Source organism: Molossus molossus, unplaced genomic scaffold, assembly GCF_014108415.1.
Source record: "Molossus molossus isolate mMolMol1 unplaced genomic scaffold, mMolMol1.p scaffold_m16_p_7, whole genome shotgun sequence".
Taxonomy (NCBI): Eukaryota; Metazoa; Chordata; class Mammalia; order Chiroptera; family Molossidae; genus Molossus; species Molossus molossus.
Window position 1 is genome coordinate 112,680,877 of NW_023425401.1, and position 24,506 is coordinate 112,705,382.

Here is a 24,506-nt window from a genome sequence, read left to right on the forward strand (position 1 = left end):
GTGCTCACACTGACTTCTGTGTGCACGTGAGACACAGTGAACCTGCCGTCCTAAGTCTGAAATCCTTCCAGAAAGTATGGAATAAACACTATCACCCTGACACATTTTCTTTCTTCGTGGTACATAAAATAATGATGTACCTTAAAATAGATGATGTTTCAGATTCCAAACCACTGAGTTTTCTACCATTTGTCCACATTCAAATCACATGAGCACAACCAGAGACACAAGGTCTCATGAAAACGAGTCATCACTGTCCAGACTTGTATCTCAGCTCCTTACACTAGACTAAGGCCCCTCAGCCGAGCTAGCTGAGCCTCAGTTTTCATGTCTATAAAATGAGATGGTACCATTTCCAGAACCCGGTTGTTAGGTTACAGGAGGCTGAAATGAACACACTGTACTGGCTGCATGGAGCACTTCCCATGTACGATCTTGTTCAATTCCCTCACTACTACAGTCCAGAAGACACTGCCACTTCCGTTCCATAAATGCCGAGGATTAACTCTGCACAGGCCTCCTGAGGAGTGGTCACGCTGGAGCTGTGACCCGGGTATTCTCGGCCACAGCCTGCTCTGGGCATGACATGGACATGGGGAGGGAAGCCTGTGGGTACAGTTCCTTCCAGAGTTTCAGTGGGAACAGCTATTTCAAGACTTAGCCACACCTCGTCTCCTCGGTGCAGGGAGCAGGGAGGGCTCTACTAGTCTTCCTCACTTTTGACATGTAACATCATTCTAGAAGAAACAGATTTAAAAACATTCCTGATTCCTTTCTATGGAATTTTCTTAAAATAATTACATTTAAATCTTCCCCTCAAATATTTAAGCCTAGAATGTTCGAAGAAACCATAATAAAACATTGTAAGTCTCAGAAAACTTTAACAATTTAGCCAGAAAATACATGCTCATGGTGTTTTAGAGAGTGGAGCTTAGTTTTCAATACACCTCACTGAACGGAACTGAAGCTTCTCGACAGATCTGCTCCCGCACCCAGCAGCGCCGGCAGCTCTGAGCTCGCCTGAGCAGAGACGGCCTGGCTCGGCATATTGGAAGAGGTGATGTTTAAACAGACAGTCATGGTGTGCAAGGTGTGCCTTCCAAACGGAATCTGAAGACTGGTTAAGACTCTAAAGAGAACCTCCAGTTCACAATTTTTACAAAAGCAAATCCAATTAAAACACAGATGATTTAAAACCACCTTAGATACTGCTGCCTAAGGTCAACAGGGCAGACTAATTTATTACATTGGGACTTGATAAAATGTATCTTCAAAGTTGACTTAAATTCTGTAACTACTAGTTCTTGGGTAACAAAAGCAGGCTCTCTTCAATGACAACTACTACTAATCAATAATAAACCCATGTGGATTAAAGCATCATCTCTTTCAATATGTCTTAACGAACTCTGCGAAGGGAAAACCGTTGGTTTACCTTTAAGGCTTTCTGAACCGCGGTCTTCTTCAAGACATCGGGGTTAAATTCTAATGGGTTACTCTTTCAAGTCAGAAGAAAACGAATACACCAAGGGTTAATAAAACATGCAATGAGGAGTTGATGTAAGGTTAATGACATGAACATTTATGCAAAAATCTTTAAATAAAAAACTTTTAAATAAAAACCACCAACACGAATTACACAAAACAGTAAAAAAAATCATTTGTAAAATTTTTCTTTACACTCACAATTTTATCTTAGAAGGAACCTTTAATTTATAAATATCAAAACACAAGTCCTTCTCTGTGGTTACTATTCCTCTTATTTTCAGAATTTGAAAAATCCAATAGTGATAATTGAAGAAGGGATTCTATTTACTATCCTTTGCTTAAATAAACCTCTAAAACACCTATAATTACACTAAAGGTTCCATCTGCAGTCATCGAAGGGGCCAAGATGCCCAAATGACTCTCAAAGCCACATTACATCCTGTAATCGCAGACGTCACTTTTCTTCCTTCAGAAATTCACTCTTCGTGCAAAACCGCAGCAGAACTGGGCCTTGTCTACTTTGTCTCCCATTCTTTCCCAAGAACAAACAGGTTGAAGCTGATGAACTCAAGTTTCTCTGGCTTTAAGGTTCTATTATTATGGGTCATATGTCCTACTTCTATTGAATCTGTAAGTTCACTACTTTCTGGCCCTCAAAAGGGCAAGACCAAGTTTTTTGCAAGCTCCTTCAAAGACCAACATGTAAGATTAAAGATTTTATCATTTTCAAATTGAATTCTATTATATATTTTTTTACAAACAACAGATTTTATCATGAAGAAAGGGGGACTGTGGCAGGCTGGGCCAGAAGAGGGGATGTAGCGTCTGGCCAAGAGGAACAAATGGGATGTGAGAGCAGGCTCAGCCCAGGCTGCTGCACCCACCTGCTCAGCTCTAGAGCACCAGGCCCACTGGGTGCATCTCTGGGGGAAGCCTGGACAGGTGAGGCTGGGAACCGCTGCCTGAGGTGTGAGGACTGATAAACCTTTCGGAAGCCTCTCTGAACAGGTGGGCTGTGTGCTAAATGCATCAGTGACAGAAAAGCAGGGCCAGAGGCAGTGGCGGGGCGGGGGGGGGGAGGGGTGAGAGTGCAGGGGGGCCATGTGAGGTTGTGAAAGCTGCACAGGCCTGGAGGTGACACAGACCAGATCATCCAGGTGCACTAGGGAAGGGCCCAGTGCAAGGCCTCCACCTTCCACCTGGGCCACTCTCCATAAATGAGCAGCAATGCCACTGCACCTTGTAGTGAGAAAGCGCTCACCAGGGTCTCCACACTACCCAGCTGCCTTTTCCTACAAGGGGACATGAGTGTGAACACCGCCCACCTCGCATAAATCCCCTCCACAGCATCAGAAACGTTAATAGTAACAGAGTCATTTCATACTGGGATGGAGTGGACAGGGAGGGTCAAAACTGTGGACTCTGGGTCAATGCTGAGCTCAAACCGCAGCTCTGCAACTCACTAGCGATGACCCTGGGTCTCTCCTCCCAGTGCCTTGTGCTTCCTGTCATCTCCCTATCTGAGAAGTGATCATGAATGCCTGGGACTACGTGAGCTGTACGCGTAACACCCCTAGACAGTGCTCTACAAATACAAGTTATCATGGAAGGCAAAGGTCCAAGCTGGCCCGAGTCAGAGGGCACCGCCAGCATCCCTCCGGAATTCCAGCCCAGGATTTGGTCACAGGGAGGAGAACCGCACTGTAAAGGGGCACTTCCAGCTTAGGGTAAAGTTGCGGTGCACTCGTCCCCGCACTGGGACCTGTCTGAAGCCTTCCCTAGAGACAGGAAAAGGCTCAGGCTGGGGGTGAGAAGGCACAGATCTGATGCCGTGTGAAAACCAGCGGGCTTAAAGGAGCAGCCCCTCTGTTCACATTTAGTTTACAGAACATTCTGTGGATGCCAATATTCGAATCACAAAGCAGAGCATGTGACGTTGATGATCGAGGAGGAAGGGCAGATCTGATAAACAAGCAATGTCACAGAAGAACATTACACAGCAGGGAACAGAGCCCTGACACAGGTTAGAAGTGTTCAGAGTGGAAAGATGTGACTAGGAGGACACTGGCAGAGGAGGACGCTGCCGTAGCAGCTGGCCATGCAACTGTCCATCAGAAACACCACAACAGAAAACCATTTTATTTATATTATTACTTAAGTAGGTTTTTATTGAGTTTTTATAGAGAGAGAGAGGAAGGGAGAGAGACAGAAACATCAATTGGCTGCCTCTTGCACACTCCCTACTGGGGATTAAGCCTGCAACCCAGGCATGTGCCCTGACCGGGAATTGAACTGGAACCTCTTAGTCCATGGGATGACACTTAGTTATCTGAGCCACACCAGCCAGACAAAAATTATTTTATTAAAAAGTGGTGCAGGCCCTGGCCAGTTTGGCTCAGTAGTTAGAGCGTCGGCTGAGCACCACAGGGTCAAGGGTTCGATTCCAAGTCAAGGGCATGTACGTGGGTTGCAGGTTCCATCCCCAGCCCCAATCAGGGCATATGCAGGAAGAAACCAATATGCATATGCAAGAAAACATCACGTTGATGTTTTGCTCTCTACCCGCTCTCCCTCCCTCCCTTCCACTCTCTAAAAATAATGGAAAAAATATCTTCAGGTGAAGATTAAGAAAAAAAGTGGTGCAAAATAGATGCCAACATGCACCACTGGGGGTCATACAGGTGCGAGGGGGGGGGCTGTTGACTGCTGGGGTGACCAAACACCTCGTCCAACCCTTAGGTCCTGACTCTCCTCTTCTATAAACTGGGACAATACACCTACTATTGATGCTTTGCCTGCCCACCTTGTCCATGTGGAAACAGAAATGAGAGCTCTTCACAAATGCAAAGCCCCGCCTCTGTTAGAGTCAAGGACCAATGAACTGGAAGACCCTCACTAGTTACTGAGTTAAATCAGTAATTAGTCAAGAAAGGGCGACCCTCTGAACTAATGACTAAAAGCCATTGGTGGCTTCCTTCCCTCCCAAAGTAAGAGAACTGCTTGGTAAAGGGACCAAGAACAGGGCCAGGAGTCCGGTGCCACAGCCAGATCCTGGGAAACAGGTATGACGAGACCAGAGGCTTCCCCAGCAAGGTCAGAGATGCAGTTATGCCCTCCAGGGAAATCTTTAAGTTCCTCAAACGAACCTGATTCACAAACTGTCATTTTTGCTCCCTTGGGGACTCTGGTTAAACAGTGAGGGAGAAGCCACGAGCACAGGGTAAGGACTGATCTCTGTCTTCACTGGCCCTCCCCTGGGCACAGCGGGACTTCTCAGGAAAGCCTAGTTCTAACACTTCTGTTTGGTCAGGAGGAGAAAGCAGATTTGAGGGAGGTTTCTGAAAGCCTGCAAAGAAATATTTACATCCCACACTGAGATGAACCAGGAGGAAATCAAGTGCATCACTGTGGCATCGCTTTTTCCACGGAAGGATCTTGTGTGTGGGCTTCCTCATGACTCACCAGTTTGTCATCTCCTCATCAGATGTGGTCCCCATGTTAGTTACAACAGTGGTGCATTTCACAAAACAGCACAAAACAAGCACACAGGGTAACTGAAACCATGCAGAGAAGTGAAGGGCATGCCACGTCATTCCACCACGGAGCAGACGCATCAGAAGCTCCAGTCCACATTCTCGCAGACTCCATTACACACAAGGCAGAAAACACTGGAGAACTCACAAATAGTGCTCTATAGACTGAGGCAGTGTTTTCACAAAACACTAGTCCCGACGCTCGCCTCTCTTTTAAGTAGCCACACCCAAAGTTTCCCTCGTAGATACTCTTAAGAAAGTGGAAATGGGAGGAGAAAGCAAAGAATGGTGGATTGTGGTCAATGCACACAGGAAGCACAGTGAACAGTGCGAAGGGCAGTCAAAGAACCCACAGCACTCGAGGGCTGGCAGCAAATGCTCCGTGTGCAGTAACACCCAGCAGGCAGCGGTGCTGCGGAGGGCCTCTGCCTCGGGTGGGCAGAGCACACGTCATGCGCAAAGTGCCCTTTAACAAAAGGTTGATAAATTCACTTTTTTTTGTTTATGTGACGTCATTCAAATGTCAATTTAATGTGATACAACACAGGGTTCGAAGAGCTGCCTAGTCCCTTCTGGCCAACTCACCAATACTATTCTGTACATCCTCAAACACACCAGGTCCGTGTCCATCAAGCATGATAAGAGACTTGATGACAAATGTTATTACGGTCAAAGACAGTAAGTTCTACTATACAAATAAGTTCTACTGTAGAAAGGTTAAATAACAATGGGACAACTTCCCCCAAATTGAAACGATAACAGATAAAGCCACAGACTTCTCACTAGAAGATGGGCCAAAAGGTGAAGGTAACACTCTAAGGGAAAGAAGGTGAGTCAGTGAAGAAACTGTGACCAAGGAGTACAGGCAGCCGAACCTTGAGCAGCATGTGTTCCGTGGCCCCGCAAAGCTCACCTGTGTTGTTCAGGGGCAGCTGTATTTCTGATCAGGGCTGGGAATCCCGTAAACAGAGGATTAGGCTATATGTGGATGTCTGACCGGGGCTGGCAGCCCTAACCCACACGTTGTTTAAGGGCCAACTACACATACAATTACATACAAAGAGTTCAATTATACATTCCCAGTAGGAAAATAAATAGATGATCGATCAGATTTTAATTGTTAAAAAGTTTAAATACATGCCCTGGCCAGTTTTGCTCAGTGGTTAGAGCGTCGGCCCTTGGACTGGGAGTCCAGGGTTCGGTTCCCGCTAAGGGCACGTATCTTGGTTGCAGTTTGTCCCCGGCCCCAGTTGGGTTGTGCAGGTGGCAACCAATCAATGTGTTTCTCTCACGTTGATGTTTCTCTCTCTCTCTCTCTCTCTTCTTCCCTCTCTCCTTCCCGCTATATCTGAAGATAAATGCAAAAAAAATATCCTCTGGTGAAGACAAAAAAATAAAAAAATGAATAAATAAATACAGTGTGCCGATATACAAAGTGTATGCACACTACGCTGTTGAGCAAAGCCCAAGTGATGCACACCTTGAAAGGGGCGGAGATAAGGTGTGTATTTCATGAAATAAAGGAGACACCACCCAGCCACAGTGAGGTGAGACCAGAATGGAGGCCCTGGGAACGCTGAGGTGGCCACGAAGGGCTGAGCTAGGCTCTACTTCCCTGTGCATCTATCTCCACGGGGAGAAGGGACTCTGGGGACAAGCACACGACTGGATAACCGAACATTTATATCACCTCAGGAGCAAACATCGCACCTAGGAGCGGTCATCTTTCCATTGTGTCTTTGACACAATGAAATAAAACAAGAATGACCACCTGCTGAACAGTGGGTGCTCAAAAATTATCAAAATAACAGAACATTTATAAAGAATGGGGTTAAAATATGGTGGTGGGGAATCAGAGGCCTCCCACAATGGAAAATGTCTGATGTTTCTTCTCCAAGTTACCATCGGTACCTATAAAAACTGCCCTTTGTGGGTTTTTTTCTAGGAACAAAACAATTCTGATGCAAATGAGGGGCACCGCTCTGGGCTGCAGGGGCCATAGGTGTCTGCTGGCCACGCAGTAGGTCCGCACACCCAAGGCTCCGCTCAGCACCCCAGCCCCACCTGCCCTCCGGCTGGGCTGCAGCCAGGGTGAGCTCTGGGTTTGTCATCAGAGCTGCTTCCTTTATTCTCATGCCAAGTAGAGAACAAAATGTTAATATTCAGTGACTTTCCACAGAATATCTTTTTCCCGAACAGCTGGGGGACTGTAAGAATCCCCTCTGCACTGGAGATGTCCTCATGAAACACTGCGGAGTGAAGAGACCCTGAACATCCTGGAGGACAACCGATCTGACACAGGGACGCCAGCCCACTCCCCTGGGGCTCTCGGCTAAAACAAAGAGAATGCCCAGCAGCTCCCGCAGCACCACCTACCGGGAGGTTCCTCGCTGAATCCAAATACAAGATCAGCAAGGAGGAGGACAGGCCATCGTTGGCTTGGTCTTTGTCAGCTCTGATGTCTGTTAGCACCTACGAGGAAGGAAAAAGCCTCAGCAAGCGTGTTTCCACACGGTGTTAGCCTCTTGCTACCCAATCATGCCTGTGATACTCAAGAAAATAGGAAAGTGGAAAAATAAGCCCCCCAGTTCACACAAGCAGAGAGGAAACAGACAACCCGCCCAGTACGCACAAGCAGAGAGGAAACAGACAACCCGCCCAGTACGCACAAGCAGAGAGGAAACAGACAACCCGCCCAGTACGCACAAGCAGAGAGGAAACAGACAACCCGCCCAGTACGCACAAGCAGAGTGGAAAGAGGAAAGGCTCTCTGGAACTCAAAGGAAGGACGAGTGACCAGTGGCCCTCCAAAACCCCTGGCCGGTATCAAGTACGAGATCTGAACACCTCATAGAAGAGGTGTGAATGAACTGCAAATCTCTTTTTAAAAATCCCGTTATCTTTCATTTATCTGAGGCACCGCAGTGCCTTGTAGCTCAACGACAGCAACACCACTGGAAGGAACTGATCTCAGCTGTCAGGAAAGTACGTCACGCACCTGGTCCAGGTGGGCCGCGTGTGGCATCAGTGTGAGCCACTCCAGTTTCAGGTGCAGCTTCCCTCTGGGGACCTCGTCCAGGGTGAACCACTGAAGACAAAATGTGCAGGTTCAGCAGTTCTCCTGAATCAACATTCACACTAAACAGTCTGCATAATATCAAGGTTGCTCACTACCTGTGACGCCGACACTGCGCATGGACTCCAAGGATGTGACCCCAACCAGCCCTGAGTGCTCTCAGTGAGCACATGGTCCATGCCAATGAGTGCAAACATCCCTGCCTGCTGTTGGGGCCATCGTAACGCTCCCCAAACGCTAACTCGTCTCACCCCTAAATTACACATATGGATTCAAATGTCTCCCTGCTCCTCAGCTTCTATGTATGGCCAAGAGATAATATAATATGGAGCCCAAATGATAATTTCAGTATCAAACATGTTAACGTGTTTGGTTTTATTCATCACTACATACTAATAACAGAAGAGTACAGTTATTTCACCTTAAAAATCACAAAGCAATTGGTCAGACAGTCCCAAACCCTGTGTGAGGACGACTGACCGTGACCAGGACCTGCGACAACAGGCTCGTGCTCACTGGGTGGGCGCTGACGGTCACGGGGGCACGGCTACTCTGACAACAGCTGACCACATGCTGGCTTGGTTCACTGTGCTCTACTTGTCACATCTTATACATCTTTTGCCAGCCCACAGACTTGCCCTTTTCTGTACTTTCACTCTGAGAGCAATACCCTGCTGGAAGTGGTGTCTGCTTGCCGCTAGCCCCTGCCGTTCACAGGTAACAGTCCATGTGACAATGCCGCCTGCTGTGCACCCAGCATCCTGACAGGGCTCACTCATCAGACAGCCCCTCACAGGCCGCCCCGCCTCCCGCCCCGCCCAAAACAGTGGGCCTGTGTCTTCACAAAAACGTCGAGCATGTGGTAGGTGCCCAACACACATGCTACGATTTGGCTCTTATATTCTTCACTTTGTTATTCCTGAAAGGCCAGAGCACTCCGTATCTGGGAGACAGATGTTAAGGTTTAAGGACACTGGTGTTGGGGGGCAGTAAAAAGTCAGCGCTCAGCACACAGAACACGACTGTCAGAAAACTCACTTCGTCTAGGAGGCGCTCCTTTTCCACTTCGGTCAGGTCGATCATGAGACTAGAGAAACAACACAACAACTTCAGGGCGCAGAAACACACTTCTCACAGCTGCAAGTCGGGCGTTTGCTGTGAAAAGGCTCCAGAAAAGCCGCAGAATGGTCCAGTTCAACAAGAAACAGACTTCCTCCAAGAGCATGCTACAGCACACAGCAGGTCTGCAGAGGTCCGGGAGGGATCAGGCAGCGTCCCCAGGAGCCCAACACACTCAGCGGGCGGAGCTGAGGTTAGAGCTGCACAGGAGCTGGCCTTCCCTGCAGCGCAGCCATGTACCTCGTGCTCCAGACACTCAAGAACACCAACCCTTTCAACGTGCTCCCTGTGGCTCACTTACTGGGACCTGAACCAGCCCTCGGCCCCTTCCCCACCTCACTCCTCTCTCCAGACCACCGTGCATCTGGAGCTGCACAGAGGTCTTGCTCAGCTCGTCTAGACAGCCTGTTCCATGTTCGAGGAATAACCCAGCTCCACCGCAAAGACTGGAGCCCCCGCCCCACCCGGAGCAACTGTGACTCGGATGGGTGGTCCTGCGCGGTTTCCTGCTCTCTGCCCTGACATAGTCTCAGCTAAGGCCTCGAGTCTCTCTCCTGGCCTGTTGTAAGTCTCCGAGCAGGCTGACACTCTGCACTCTCAATCATGACAATCCGATCTACGCAGTGGTTTTACTAAAATGCAAACCGAATCTGCTCATGCTCTGCTTAAAACCCTTCGGCAGCTCCTTGTTAAACCGTTTCATGAGCGAATTCTGAAGTCTCAGCATGACACACGAGGCCATTCTTGGTAAGGCCGAACCTCTTTCATGTCCTCTATTTTTCTGTGTCTTCTTTCAGCTGTACTGATTACTTCAGTTGAACAAATAAACCAGTATTAATGTTTTCAGTGTAAATTACTACACCCCCCCCAACAAAACTCAACAAATCGATACTATTTAAAAACCCCTTTCTACAAGCCAGAGCGAGGCTGCCTGCATGTGCCGAGGCTGGGAGCTGCCCTGGCCTGCGGAGCCACAAGCCACGCTGGCTGCCGAGCACCCGGAACGGGGCTGGGAGCTCGCCTTCCCCCCCTCACCGTGCAACGTGTTCGGAATGAAATGTGTTAGGAAGCCTAAAGGGAGACAATTGTTATATGACAGCCACTTAAAAACACATATAACATGTACATACATCTATTTTAAAGTTCTAGTTTTGAGAGATTATTAAAAACAAAGAGTAATCCCAGGCTCTGCTCTGTTCGGTCACGAAGGATTTACCTTCCTAGAAAGTCGTCCTTGTCTGGATCTTCATCAAAGAGCTCAATCTCTAATTCCTGTCCAGGATGTTCATACACCAAGGCCTAAAAAATTAATGACCAGTGTTAGTGTACATTTCTACTGATAGCGTCATCTACTGGGCATGAAGATCAGCCAGTGTCACCATGTGTCGTCCTCCAGCGGCGAGTCCTCCGCGGCACTCACCTTCCCCGGTGTTGATCGCACACCTCACCTGGAAACATCTGCTGTGTGTGTTTCATGGGGTTAGGTCTCAGGAGCCGAGCTCAGTGCTCCAGAATAGGACAGGCCCACAGCCTGGTGCAGGCTCTGCTCAGATGCTGTCCTTGAGTAACCACTGCCACAAACACCCCGCAGAGACTAGGGAACGTGGCCACAGACGAGATGGGGCTGAGTAGCTGTTGGGGCGTAACCTGCACTCATTCTGGGGGACGCTCTGCCTTCAAGGTAACTTTTGGGGCAGCAACTCCACACTGCGGAGCTTTATCTGGGGACAGGCTGTCCACGTAAAGAAAACCCATTCACCTCACACCTGCACAGTGCCGGTTAGTCATCATGCTGAACCGACAGCGAGCTTTTGGGTGAAGAAAGGATGGTATCTGTTCAGCGAATGCCTACTATAAATCAGCTCCGCCTGATTCACTGACAGGCATGATGCCCAGGTGTGTCAAACGGTAATTCATAAGACAGTACATCATCTCATACTTGCACGTTTATGTGTGTTAATCACAACATAAAACATTTACATTATGAAAAACTTTTGCCGATCACTGATAGCTTCATGTAATTAAGTCTGAAACGGTGTGTTGGCAGGACAAGAATGGTGTGAGGCAGGCAGACAGAGCGCAACACTCCTGAAAGCAGGAGAGTTAAAGCAGAGAGAATTCAAACTGCCACCTCATGAACCACAGGCTGGGAGACAGGAGTGCAGGGTGATGGGATGAAGCAGGTGGCAGCTGAGAGGCGCCTACCTCGTACACCTCGTTCCACCTGGGACTCAGGTTCTCTTTGATGACCTTGCTTTGGAAGATCTGGTTGCCAACTCGAATTACTCCATAGGGGTCTGACTTCCCCTTGACAAGTCCCTTAAGGTAAGTGTCCTTCCCTTGGAGGTCCTGGGCTTCAATAAAGTGTATCCTGAGAACACCCTGAAAAAGACAAGAGCGTCGACTGCTCACTGATTCGTCTGACGGACAGGAACACTGCAGGATGCTGTCCATCCGTCCTAGGAGTGAGGTGTGGAGGGAATAGATGTGTGAAACATCAGGAAAACCAGAGCAGGGCAGGAGGCAGGGTCCGCGAGGGTCTGTTCAGACAGGAGGCCAGAGACGGGAGGGGTGGGTGAGTGGCGGGCAGAGGTCCCAGAGCGACACTGCTCTGGCAGCAGGAGCAGTCGGATCGGACAGGCCTCCCGGGTCACAGACCCGTCCTGCTTGGGTCTACAGTAAGGGACAGAAACACTGCTGGGAGCGCTGCCCTGCCCGGGGTCTGCACCAATTACTTTGCTCAATTTTTAGAAAAATCCCATGAAATACTGTCATTAAACCTATTTTATAGGTAGGAAACTGAAACTGAGAAATACATACTACTCACAGACTCTAAACATAGCTCTCTCTGCCTAAAATGTCTAATTGATAAAAAAAAAATATATATATATATATATTTTCACTCATTTCTTTCAAGGCAAACAAGGATGGTAAGGTTACTGCTTGGTAGGGTACTCTTCTCCCTGACAAACCCTGTGTTAAAAACTCCAGGGTAATGTTCTTGACCAGTCAGCACAGGAAGGTATGCATTTTTATATTCTACCACGCTGCTCATTAAACTCTCATGCCAAGAGAGTGCCCGTCGCTGAGACAAAGCTGTTGGGATTCGGAAGCACGAACAGTATGGCTTCCTGAGGTTAACTAGGCTCTCACAGCTTCTGGCTGATGTCCAGACGCACACCAGCCGCCTCCCACGGCGTGTGGCGGACACACGACTGCTGCACCACGAGCATGTGTGGGGCTGCTGGAGGCAAACAGGAAGTCATAGAAAGCTACACCACCAGGGCTGTGAGCCCTCCCTCGTCTACGTGTAAGTGTAACAGGCCAGGACATGCTTACCTTTGGTATCGGAAACCGCAACTGGGCTATTTGAACATCGCTGACGAGAGGAACAGTGATTCGATTGGGAAGCACCAGATAGTTTGATATCATATCCGAAATGATAGTATCTGATAAACCACTGTTAGGTGTGAAGAAAAAAAGAGCAAAGCGTGATCAGACACATCCAGGCTCACTATCGCCTTCAACAGCACACTATCCACAACATGCCACAACGACCCATTTACAGGGTGGGAGTGGGTGCTCCCCGACCCGAGCTAAAGCCGCAGGTGATGCTGCCACAGTGCCTGCTACATAGGACCTATGCTGAGAACATTCCACAACGTCCCAGATCACATTTCCTCATTCCTAACTTTATCATTGCTTCAATACTGAGTAACTAATGTATGTTTCATACAATTTCTTTTGCTAACATAAAATATTTCAAACATCCATGAAAGTTCAGGGAATACTATAACACCCATTTCCTCATCCCATGTTTGTTACATTAAGTTTCTCTCTTGTTTCTCTCTAAGTTTCTCCCAGGGAAGTAAAGGAAGTTACGGTTACTCACACTGCACTAAGCACTGTGACACACCACCGCAGAGGCTCAGGGGTGTGAACAAAACTGGCGGGAGTAAGTCAGGTGCCGTGCGTGCATACCCGGGACAGCTGCGTGCATGCAGTGTGCTTGCTGCAGAAGAGTGCCCTGCATGCTCAGTCCCCAAGGAACCCACTTCTCTGGTGTGAAGCAACTACGTATAAGAGTTCCAGGAGAGAGTGAAAGGCACTGTCACTCAGTGGGTAATAGCCCAGCACTCACTGCAGGCGGGGGTCCAGGTGCAAGGATGAGACCTGGGCCTCATCTCAGGACCATATGTAACTTTAACCAACAAATACTGCATTTTTAACCTTCAAATGGTGTCCCCCGATAGTAAAACCAGCAAAAGCAGGCTTGAGGCTGTGATCTCAGAACATCCCGCTTGGCAGAGACTGAAAGGTTGGCTGCAGTCGCCTTCCACCAGGTAGGAAGGATGGACTGTGACACAGCCAGGAAGTTGTCACTCCTCTCCCAGGAGGAATGCGAGACTGACGGACTCACTGCTCACATAGAAAACCTTGAGGTTAAGACACTGGGTTGCTAGAGACCAGCGAAGGGACTCGGCTGGTGCAGGACTCTGGGCTTCTCCCCTTCGGGTCCCAGGTCCAGGACTGACATCCACCCTGCATGGAGGAGTGGCTACAGCTCGGAAAGAACCTTAAAGGGCTAGTTTTGAACCATGTTAGCTTTGTACATTTTCTTCATTTTTCTGGGAAAATGAAAACCAAATTTAAAAATTAATGTGTAGGACAATAAAAGGCTGCCACTATTCTGAAACAGCTATCCCGAACGCTGCTTTGTGATGGACAGAAAGTAAAGGGGGAGTAACTCCGTCTGAAGCCCTGAAACACTCTGCCCAGCAGTCCCAGGAGGACAGAGCCCAGCTGTCGCGAAGGCACGGAGTCTGCCTGGAAGAGACGGGCACATTACACCACCACCAAGCTAACCATAGCTCACGACGTCATACTTACTTCAATCCAGGGACATCAAGGAGATTAGTCAGTCCTGTCCAGTTGATTTCTAAAAGCTGTTTTTAAAATTTAAAAAAAGGGTAAAAATATTATCCAAGTTACTTCCAATTATCAAATCAAATCACACAGATTTCTTTTCAACAGAACACTGTCCTACACCTTGTGTCTCACTGTGAGACCCATAGCCATCGTCCCCGTGGGTGCAGAGAGCTGCCTGCCGCTCTGCTTTCTGATGATGTCACGGTTTCCTCCAGTAAGATCATATAATAATTCATACACCCATCCTCCTATCTCGGGCACTTAGAATATTCATAACTTCTCTTTTGTTAAGTCAAGATTCAGTGACTACCTTTCTACATGCATGATCTGGTGTGTGCGTGCAAACTGGCATTCAGAAATAGACGCTCCGGTTGGATACATGTCCATCATTACGTTTACAGTGCTACGTAGTAATTACTGTACAAAGTACTGTACCGATTTATATTCCACCAAAAGTGTATGAAAATGTCCCTTCTTTATACCTTCACTAAAGAGAGATATTTTAAAAAACCAGTCCATTTGGCAGTTAAAAAAAATGGTACTTCATCACTGCTTCAATTTGCATTTTCCTGATATTAGTGGAACACATTCCATCCATTCATTCAACATTTGGGAGTTTTGCTCATTTTTCTAGTGGGTATTTACCTTACAGTAATTCCCACACAGCTGGCTATGATCCATTAAGTGGACGTGAATGGGTAAAAACTGATTAGAAACCCTGCCTTTCCTATCGAAACTGACACTGCACATAATAAACTGACTAGTGCTGTGCACTGTGGAAGAAACTCTAAGTGACACTGCATGGCCTCGTCACCCTTATAGCTGGGTTAACAGTCCGGCTCAAATCCCTTTGGGAAGCGGTTGCTTATAAATAAGCATGGATTAGAGGAGTCCGGGTTCTCTTGGAAAGATCAAAACTTACAAGCAACCAGTCTTAAAAGTCCCGAAAGACACATTTTCAGCAAAGAGAATGAGGTGTGCACTGGCATGGCTGTAGCAGCCAGGGCCCTGCCTCCCCTCCCCCGCTTTAACACAGCAGGCCCAGAAGCAAGACAGCCCAGGGCAACCCCCCTTCCCAGTCATCTCCACACTCCTTCCCCACTGAGTACAGCAGACTCCAGCTGGGGCAGGCTGCAGACTCAGGAAGCCTGAGGCAACTTTCCAGGACGAAGGAGAGGCTCTGTCAAAGGCCAGGTCACCAGAAAGGCTGTAACTCATCAGGCCACAGAGGGCCTGGCTCACATGACCCTTGTCAAAATGATGAGATACGTGTGTTTCAATGTTACCCAAGTTCAGAGAAACTAAATGCCAAAGAGGCGAGTACAGGGTTCATGGAAGAACAGGACTCAGCTGAGTTTGAGAAGAGAAATTTGAATGCAAAACAGAAGGCCCCATGTCCAAGGCCTCACAGAGGGAGCTGACATGTCTGAGCACAGGGGAAGCTGGGGGACAGGAGGCACCCAGAGTGGATAAAGGAGGGAGTGAGTGAGGATGACTGAGTGTATGAGAACCAGTGTGAGTGAGCGAGACTGCGTGTGTGAGAGCAGTTTGAAAACTGAGTCTGGAAATTCCACACAGGGACACAGGGAGGAGCCCATGAGGAGGGACAAGCAACTAAAATTAGTGTCCCCGTCCCCCCTGCGTCTGGATGACTCAGATCTGTTTCTGGAAACTGAAGAGCCAGGGAGTCGAGTTTCCAAAGGCAGGAAACCGCCTGGGCTGCTGTGGCCCTTCTGCGAGAAGCAGAACAAGCAGCCAGCAGGTCACGTTCACCTGGAACAAGACAACCCTGCGTACATTTCACGCAGCGCAGACACGCCTCTCCTCTCTGCTCTTCCATGACACTGCCTGACGGACGTTGTCGCGTTTACCGTTGGACAACAGCAAATGTCTGTCTCGGTTCTCACTACACCCCAGGAGTCCTAAGTGTGTTAACTCGGCTGCACAGAAGGCCAATCACCTGGGAAGTCCGTTAAAAATACAGGCCAGTGGCTCCATCCTTCTCCAGTGTTTCTGAATTGATCAATTTGTGCTGGTGGTAAAGGTCAAGAATATTTTTCTTATGTTTTAAAGCTCCTGGGACTTCCAGCTTCCACCTGGGATGCAGAAAACTGGAAAGAGCATGGCTCTTGCATGCACAGGAGAGCTCAGGTGACAGGGCCACCAGCCAGCTGACACTGTTCCTTAGAGGCAGCTCTGAGGGGAGCATGAGGTCCCACAGGGCAGGTGACACGACTCCAGTTAGATCCCTGTTGCTAAAGGCAAAGTGTGGGTAAGCCAGTATAAACCCTCTGAAACCCACAGATACAGGGCATGTGCAACCCACTTGGTGGGCTGGCAGAGGGTGCTGGCTGCAAAGCCTGGGGACCGGGGAGAATACTTCCTGTAGGGCTAAGGTGGGGAGGGAGAAGCTGCTATGGAAACACACAAAACTGGCTTTCCACGTAAGGAATGGAAGACACTGGGGAAGGGACACACAGGTAGAGGCCCCCGGCAGCTGGGGGACAGAGAAAGACAAGACGCCTGTATGCCTCGGGGAGGTAGGACCCCATCCCAGGCCTGACCATCAAAGACTCCGTGCTGCTGGATCAGTATGTGAACCCACCGGGCACAAGACCCACCACAGACACAAAGAGGGGCGGAGTCACTAAAGAACACCAGCCCTGAGGGCCAGCATGGGCCAGGACAACGTGGGGCTCCCTTCTCCCCTCCACTGGGATGGGGTAAGATTGTCCAAACTAATGAAAGCGATCAAGCCACAGATCCAAGAAACTGAGAGAACAGCTGGCAGAATGAACATGCCCATGCTCCTGGTGACTCATGGGAGGGTGCGGTGGGGCCCTCCTGGCCAGTGCACTCCGTGGGCCTGTCTCTCCACCTCACTGCTGCCTCCTCAGAGGGCTGCGGGATTGGCTTCTGGGAGCCTTATTCCAACACTACAACCCTCCTACTCCCGCAGGCCAGGGCCCATGTCTGACCCACTGGACAGGGAAGGAAGGCGGGAGCACTGGCAGCCGTCACTCTGACGCGTGAATGGGGACCAGAGGAAGCTGGCCTCAGCGGGAAGACAGCCCCACGGCTGTCAGGACCCCACCAGAATGCACACCTACATGCAGAACACTTAGTCTCTTAGGAATCAAGGATGTGTGCGTGCCAGCACCACATTGTGTTTCACAACCCAACATTTATTTAATCTTCCCGTGTAATCTTGTGAGGTGGGCATCACTATGCCCTGTCACAGACGGGAAAACCGAGGCTTAGAGGAAGGAAATGAGTGTTCAAAGCACAGAGTGGGCAGAGAACAGGAGGGGAGAGCCAGGGAAGCACGCCCGGCTCCATGACCAGCAGCACACAGCTCCGCCCGGTCTGTGGAACAAGCAGCTCACCGCCAGTACTAATCCACGAAGTCCACAAGTAGGGGCTGTGCGCAGCTCCGCAAGGGCCTCGGACACCACGCTCCCAAATCAACTGGACGATCAAAGAATCCCAAGTCTCTCCAGCTGTGCTTTTCACTGGGGTGAGAAGGACTGCTTGGCAGCCAGCAGTGAATTCTGTTCCCATATTTTTCAGTTGAAAGAAACTGAAAAAACTCCCTCCTCTCTGTAGCACACGTGTGGTGCACTCACCATGTAAGGAAATGAGTGAGCCGGACCTTCCAGCCTCACCCTTCCTGAGCACCGAAACCTCGCCTGGAAGGTAGTATCATGGTTATTTTTAAGGTAAATACGCCTAGAGGATCCATACTAAGGAAAGAGTATCACTCAGTTTTGAGGAAGATGTAAAGATGTGGATTCTGAACTAAAAAAACAAAAGGAGGCCTTCCATTAAATTGTTGAAATTTTCTTGTAAATTGTAAATACTCAACAACTTGCTGAAGATTGTTTTTTTACACTTATGAAAGAAGTTTCTTAAATATACTGACTTTTATACAACTTGTATGTGAAAAACCCATGGATTTAAAATTCTTATGGATCTCTTCATTTCTCAAAATTTTTAAAAGTTAAAATTTAACACAAAGGTTCCTTAATAGCGTTGGTGGTATAGTGGTGAGCATAGCTGCCTTCCAAAGGTTCCTTAATAAATTTTGAATTTTACCATGTTCTGTGTATAGCAGTCCCCCTAATCTGAGGGGAGTATGTTCCAAAACCCCCAGTAGATGCCTAAAAGTACAGAGAGCATAGAGCCCTGTCTATACTGTTTTCCTGTGGGTAAACACCCACAAGCCCGCCAGGTGGCTCAGCTGGTTGGAGCATCGTCCATGCACTGAAAGGTCGCGGGTTCGATTCCCAGTCAGGGCACATACCTGGTCTTCGGGCTCAATTCCCAGTCGGGGAGGCAACCAAACAATGTTTCTCTCTCACGCTGATGTCTCTCTCTCTTCCTCCCTTCCTTTCTCTAAGCATGTCCTCAGGCGAGGAGGAGCCCAGACAGGGATGATCTTTTTGTTGTCTTATTTTTGTGCACAGTATTGACTACTTATAACAAAAAATGGGATCAATATGCATATCTAACCATGTGAAATGATGACATTTTACTCTCGTCCATCCAAGTGTCAGAACAGAATCCAGCAGCAAGAACGTGACTACTCTGGAGAGCCCAGTGCACCCTCGCTGCTGTTCACAAGCACGCAGTCAAAGCGGGCAGCGCAGGGGACGGTGGCACCTCTGTCTGGGGGCAGGAGCAGGACGCGGTGAGGACAGCAGCCCTGTTGGACGCGGCTGGGCTGGGTGCCTGCTCCCAGACTTACTGGTTTTGTGACTTGGAAAGATTAGACTCTCAATTCCTGGTCAGTAAAGGAGACCTATGCAGGTATTTCACTACAAAGTATGCACATTCAATGAGCAAACATCTATAAATCATACTCAGCGACGTGCCAAGTGTTCATTACAAACCTACACTGAAAAAAAGTCTATGTGTTCACATTTCACATAGTCAGGAAACAAAGCTGTGTATTGGGAGAGATGAAGCCTCACTACGGTACAAAGAGGTTAACTCACAGGATCCCTGCATCAGAGGCAAGTGAGCTACGGAGAGGGTGTTTCTCCCCTTGAGACAGAGCTTGAGGTGTCCTTGGCAGTGAGCGGGAAGACAGACGAAATAAACATTGACTTACTGGCTTCCTGAGGAAGAAAATGGACAGGGCTCCCACCAAGGGCATGTCTCCAATCAGTGGTTCCAGGATCACCCGCATGGTGCCATGAATCTAAGTGCAAACGGAAACCGAAACGTGTCACAGCGAGCGAGCGTGTCCACCGCCCACTGCCGACGAAGACAGACGCCTGTCCCAGCGACACCGCAGGCAGAACCTACAAAGAAACTCACTTCACAGAATTCCTCGCTTAATCCCAAAGTCACCATTTTCTTGTTGAAGAGAGCACATGGAAGTTAAGAATACCATGAAAACAATAAAATAAAAAAACCTTACCTGTATACTTTGCACACCGGCTCTACAAAAATATCGCTTGATCTCCAAATCAATCTCACAATTTCCTACAAAACTAGCAAAGAAAAGTTCTGTATTACATTCTCTGCATCACCAAAGACTTACAAGGCACATAATCTGGATAATAATAAACAGTAAAGCAACCCACACAGGCTGTAGGCAGAGTCACCCACGGCCGCATCACTGCCCAGGATGCCCTGTCCCTGCTCCGACCCGACAGTGAGGCCTGCCTGTTATAGATGTCACTTCCCACGGTGCGGCCCGGAACTCTGCCTTGATGGATGTAGCGTTCACGCGTTTTGTAAAGAACTATGTTTGCTTAAACAATAAAGTTTACATTACATTTCTCCACAAGCGGAAGTGATGCCCAGACACCCCAGTCCTGAGAAAACTAGCAGAGCTCAAGGGCTCTGGTGTCACGGTCAGAAACAGTGTCTGAGGCATCATTTTACTCAGTGGTCAAGTCACTTTGATCATTAATATGAAACAAACAGGAACAAGTGTGATGTGCAGTGTAAACCTGGCATTTGTGTTTAATACAAACATGAAACGTCAATGACCTTATGGGTGAAATCTGTGTGACTTGAGCCCCATTCCCGACTCCAGACACAGGACATCACGCTCCTGCCTGAGAATGGAACACTGGGTAGAGGGTCTGGGATGAAATCCTTCAATATGTGTTGTCCTGGTGCTAAACCAGTGCCTACAGATTCTTCTCACTGAGCGTGATTCTCCAGTTGGTAAAATCTCCAGCAACCTGTTCCCAAACCATCTTGAAACTTTCCTCTTCTTCACCCTAAGACTTGATCATTTTATTTCCAAATACCTCTCAACATTCCTTCCCCATCGCTGCTGCCAATAATCTAGTTAGGGTCCTTGTCTGGAATACACAGAAAACAGAAGGCAAGTGCTTTAGACATGAGCATCTGAGCACATTGTTTGCATGTTGTCATGACTGCTCAACCAAGCAAGTCAGACGGCAATGTCAAGTTGGCTCCAAGAGGTGGCCCATTCAAATGTTCATTTAATGAGTCCGCAGGAAGTCCTGCTTTGGTGCTGAAAGGAGAGCAGGTTTCCATCCTCAGGAAGCTCACACCAACCTAGTGGACAGTCCCTCCAGGGACAGCCGAACTGAAGAAGCTCCTACTCTGTCCCACTGACCACAACAGCGTTTGCAAATGTGCCAGGTATTTTAACAACACAGACTTTCCACATTAGATTGAAGACCTTCTATTGTCCTTTCTAAAATAAAGGGAATTAGCACCAGTTCTGTACATTTACTAAGTTAATATACTTTAGAAACTCAAAGATGGTGTTATAAAATAAAATGATCCTCAGTGAAGGATCAAAAAAAGGGAACAAAACTGTGCCATGTCCACCAGTCCACACGCTTCAGCAGTGGCCCGAGGCACACAACGGTGCTGCTAGGCTTCCTGAGATGCAGGAAGCCAGGAGCAAGTTCACGAAGAATGAGGACAGGAACCAAAGAAGACCACCTTCATTGTGTCAGGTGTGGTGTTCAGCAGACCCTCAGTTTACTTTTTCCCAATTATTTTTTGTGATAAAATATACATGACACAAAATTTACCAATTTAGCCACTGTTGTGTGTACAGTGTGCTCTTCAAGCACATCCGCACGTTGTATGTACAGCGTGCTCATCAAGCACGTCCGCACGTTGTGTGTACAGCGTGCTCATCAAGCACGTCCACACCATTGTGTGTACAGCGTGCTCATCAAGCACGTCCGCACGTTGTGTGTACAGCGTGCTCATCAAGCACGTCCGCACCATTGTGTGTACAGCGTGCTCATCAAGCACGTCCGCACGTTGTGTGTACAGTGTCCTCATCAAGCACATCCACACATTGTGTGTACAGTGTCCTCATCAAGCACGTCCGCACGTTGTGTGTACAGCGTGCTCATCAAGCACATCCACACGTTGTGTGTACAGAGTGCTCATCAAGCACGTCCGCACCATTGTGTGTACAGCGTGCTCATCAAGCACGCCTGCACGTTGTGTGTACAGTGTCCTCATCAAGCACATCCACACGTTGTGTGTATAGTGTCCTCATCAAGCACGCCCGCACGTTGTGTGTACAGTGTCCTCATCAAGCACGTCCACACGTTGTATGTACAGTGTCCTCATCAAGCACATTCACACTGTTGTGTGACCATCACCACCACCATCTCCAGAGCCTTTGTCTTCCAAACCGAAACCCAGTCCCCATGAAACACTCACTCCCACTCCTCTCGTCCCAGCCCGTGGCACCTGCTGTTTTCTGCTTTGTTTTTCTTATAGTAACCATGGTAATGGGTGTGAGGTGGTGTTTCATCATAGTTTTGATTTGCAGTTCCCAGATTTTTAGTAAGGTTGGGCATCTTTTCAGATGTCTATTATCTATTTGTATATCGCCTCTGGAGAAAGGTCTATTCAAGTCCTTAGACATTTCAGAATCAGGTTGTTTTGTTGCTGAGCTGCAGTTCTCTGTCCTTCTGGAGATCAGCCCCTCACCAGGTCTATGATTACACAGACTGTACTGGTTCTATAGGTTGCTTTCAGTGCTGACATTTAACAGCATTAACTCTTCCAAACCATGAACACGAACATGGGATATCCTTCCACTGCATTTTATTCCTTTTGATTCTATTGTAAAGAAAATTGCTTTCCTCATTTCCTTTTTGGATTGTTCATTGTTAGTGTCTAAAATGTAGCTCAGTTTTGTGTGTGTTGATTTTGTATCCTGCTACTCTGCTTAATTTGTTTATTAGTTTTAAGAGTTTTTGTGGAACCTTTATAGTTTTCTACATAGATCATATCATCCATGAACACAGGCAATTTTACTTCTTCCTTTCCAAGCTGAATGCCTTTTCTTTCTTTTTTCTTGCCTGACTGCCTTCCAGTGCTGTGTTACACAGGAGTGGTGAGGGTGGGCATCCTTGTCTTGTTCCTGCTCTTAGAGGACAATATTTCAGTCTTTCACCATTGAGGAGGATGTCGCTGTCTCATTTATGCCTTTTATTGTGCTGAAGTAACTTTATCTTCCCTAGTTTGTTAAGTGCTTTTATTGTGAAACAGTGGGTTTTGTCAAATGTTTTTCTGCATCAACAGAGATGATCATGTGGTTTTCTTCCTTCAAACTGTTAATACATCACACTGATTGATTTTCATATGTCACACCATCCTTGCATCCCAGGAGTAAGTCCCACTTGGTCATGGTGTGTGATCCTTTTAATATGTTGCTGAATTGAGTATGCTAGTCTTTTGTTAAGGATTTTGTCATCAGTGATCACAAGGAATATGACCTGTAGCTTTTCTGTAGTGCCTCTAATTTCTTTTATGTAACATGTTTTATGAATGGCAATTATCTAGGCTATTAGGTAGGAACTGAGACCCAGAAAGTAAATAAAGTTGGGTCTTCATCAAGAATTCAATCAAATCCCACCAAACATCAGGTAAAAAGTGTGCTCACTGTATCCTCCACCTTATGGGTATAGCTAACAGACATTAGTCATTAACTAGGATACAAAAGAACACAAGTAAAAACTCACCTGATCTGAAGGTCCAAAATAATCTGCCTTTTGTCCACATTTTCAGTGTACACCTTGACACCATTGATCCTGAGGGGCTGGGGAACAGGAAGAAGCTTGTTTTAAATGCAGGGACGGTAACAACACAAAAACAACAATGAAGCAACCAAACCTCGAGATACGGCATAGAGCCGCAGAGCAGACGACACAGTAAAACCACAGGACACGAGGAGCATGAGGCGCATGGTGCTGCCAGCTGGTGGGGTTGTCAGCCACGGGTTCTGCTCCTCTCCAAGCCCCTCAGCCCCGTCTCTTCCGATGTACTTGCCCTCTACTCTATCCTGTCTACACTGTTTCAAACTTCATTTTTTTTTATGTCCTGTAATTTTTCAAGGGCCCAGTTATAATATAATTTCAAATTGAGATCCCTTCTGAGAAAGTTCTCAGCACCACATCTGAGCACTAAACCTTCAAGCTGAAGAAACACCTTACCTTTCGAGTAGAACTGCTTACTCGGATGGGTGTCCTGAGATCTTAGCCCTCAGCGAGCTCTAGCTTTAAGCTCTAAATCTTCACTGAGAGTCCACATTCCCTCCTACCCTAGGTTCCTGGGCCTTCCCCTGAGGACACCAGCTCAGACATATACAGACTGACAAATCACAAAGAACACAGTCGATGCACTGTGTGGACAAGTGAAAATGGGCATAGGACTTACTACCTTTGGTTTAAATGTTTGCCTTGGATAATGCATCCTTCCACCACTTAAATTACAGATTAAAAGCAGGGAGGCCAAACCCACTCCAGATGACTGAGCATTAGCTAAGGAAGGACAGATACCTGCAGGCCCTCAAGGACTTAGCTTGGACATCTAGTGCGGATAAAGCGCCCTGCTCGGGGCTCTGCACGTCCTTTTCTGCCTTCATCGGATGGCGCAGTCACCTCACTTGCAAGAAGCCAGTGCTTCAACAATGCTGTCTTTACTGAACCGCACTGCTCTTAATATCCCGACTCTTCTCCAGTGATGATCTCATTCAGTTAGAGCACAGGCCATGCCACATGAGCACGATTCTTCCTAAACAGATCCGGCTGCAGTCAGAATTCTGCACCTCCACACAGTGTACCTCACGTTAGGGAAGAGCTACAGTCTGCAGGCTAACGTTGGCCTTCGGGGAAGAACGGTTCTTATATTTTTAAAGGGTTGTAAAACAAGGCGGGGGCAGGAAAAGAATATGCCTCAAAGACGTCGTGTGTCTGTCACAAATTGAAACAGTGCCCTGGCTGGTTTTGCTCAGTGGTTAGAGCATCAGCCTACGGTCCAGAGAGACCCAGGTTCGGTTCCTGCTAAGGGCACGTATCTTGGTTGCAGTTTGTCCCCGGCCCTGGTTGGTCGTGCAG

At 47.9% G+C, this 24,506-nt stretch overlaps 1 protein-coding gene across 5 annotated transcripts in view; it reads right to left on the minus strand.

The window, feature by feature from the left end:
* ESYT2 (extended synaptotagmin 2) overlaps window positions 1–24,506 on the minus strand; it is a 60,650-nt gene that overhangs the window by 14,838 nt on the left and 21,306 nt on the right. For 2 of the 5 annotated variants that reach the window (XM_036247500.1, XM_036247496.1), the window contains exons 4-14: window positions 23,133–23,209; window positions 19,568–19,640; window positions 19,256–19,345; window positions 14,104–14,159; window positions 12,553–12,673; window positions 11,419–11,595; window positions 10,430–10,512; window positions 9,133–9,181; window positions 8,017–8,106; window positions 7,395–7,490; window positions 1,433–1,495 (exon numbers count right to left, since the gene is read on the minus strand). In XM_036247500.1, coding sequence (XP_036103393.1) covers window positions 1,433–1,495; window positions 7,395–7,490; window positions 8,017–8,106; window positions 9,133–9,181; window positions 10,430–10,512; window positions 11,419–11,595; window positions 12,553–12,673; window positions 14,104–14,159; window positions 19,256–19,345; window positions 19,568–19,640; window positions 23,133–23,209 — 975 coding nt within the window. Of the gene's footprint in view, window positions 1–1,432; window positions 1,496–7,394; window positions 7,491–8,016; window positions 8,107–9,132; window positions 9,182–10,429; window positions 10,513–11,418; window positions 11,596–12,552; window positions 12,674–14,103; window positions 14,160–19,255; window positions 19,346–19,567; window positions 19,641–23,132; window positions 23,210–23,948; window positions 24,184–24,506 lie in introns of those variants that run through there. The other 3 variants (XM_036247498.1, XM_036247501.1, XM_036247499.1) reach the window with 3 other exon arrangements.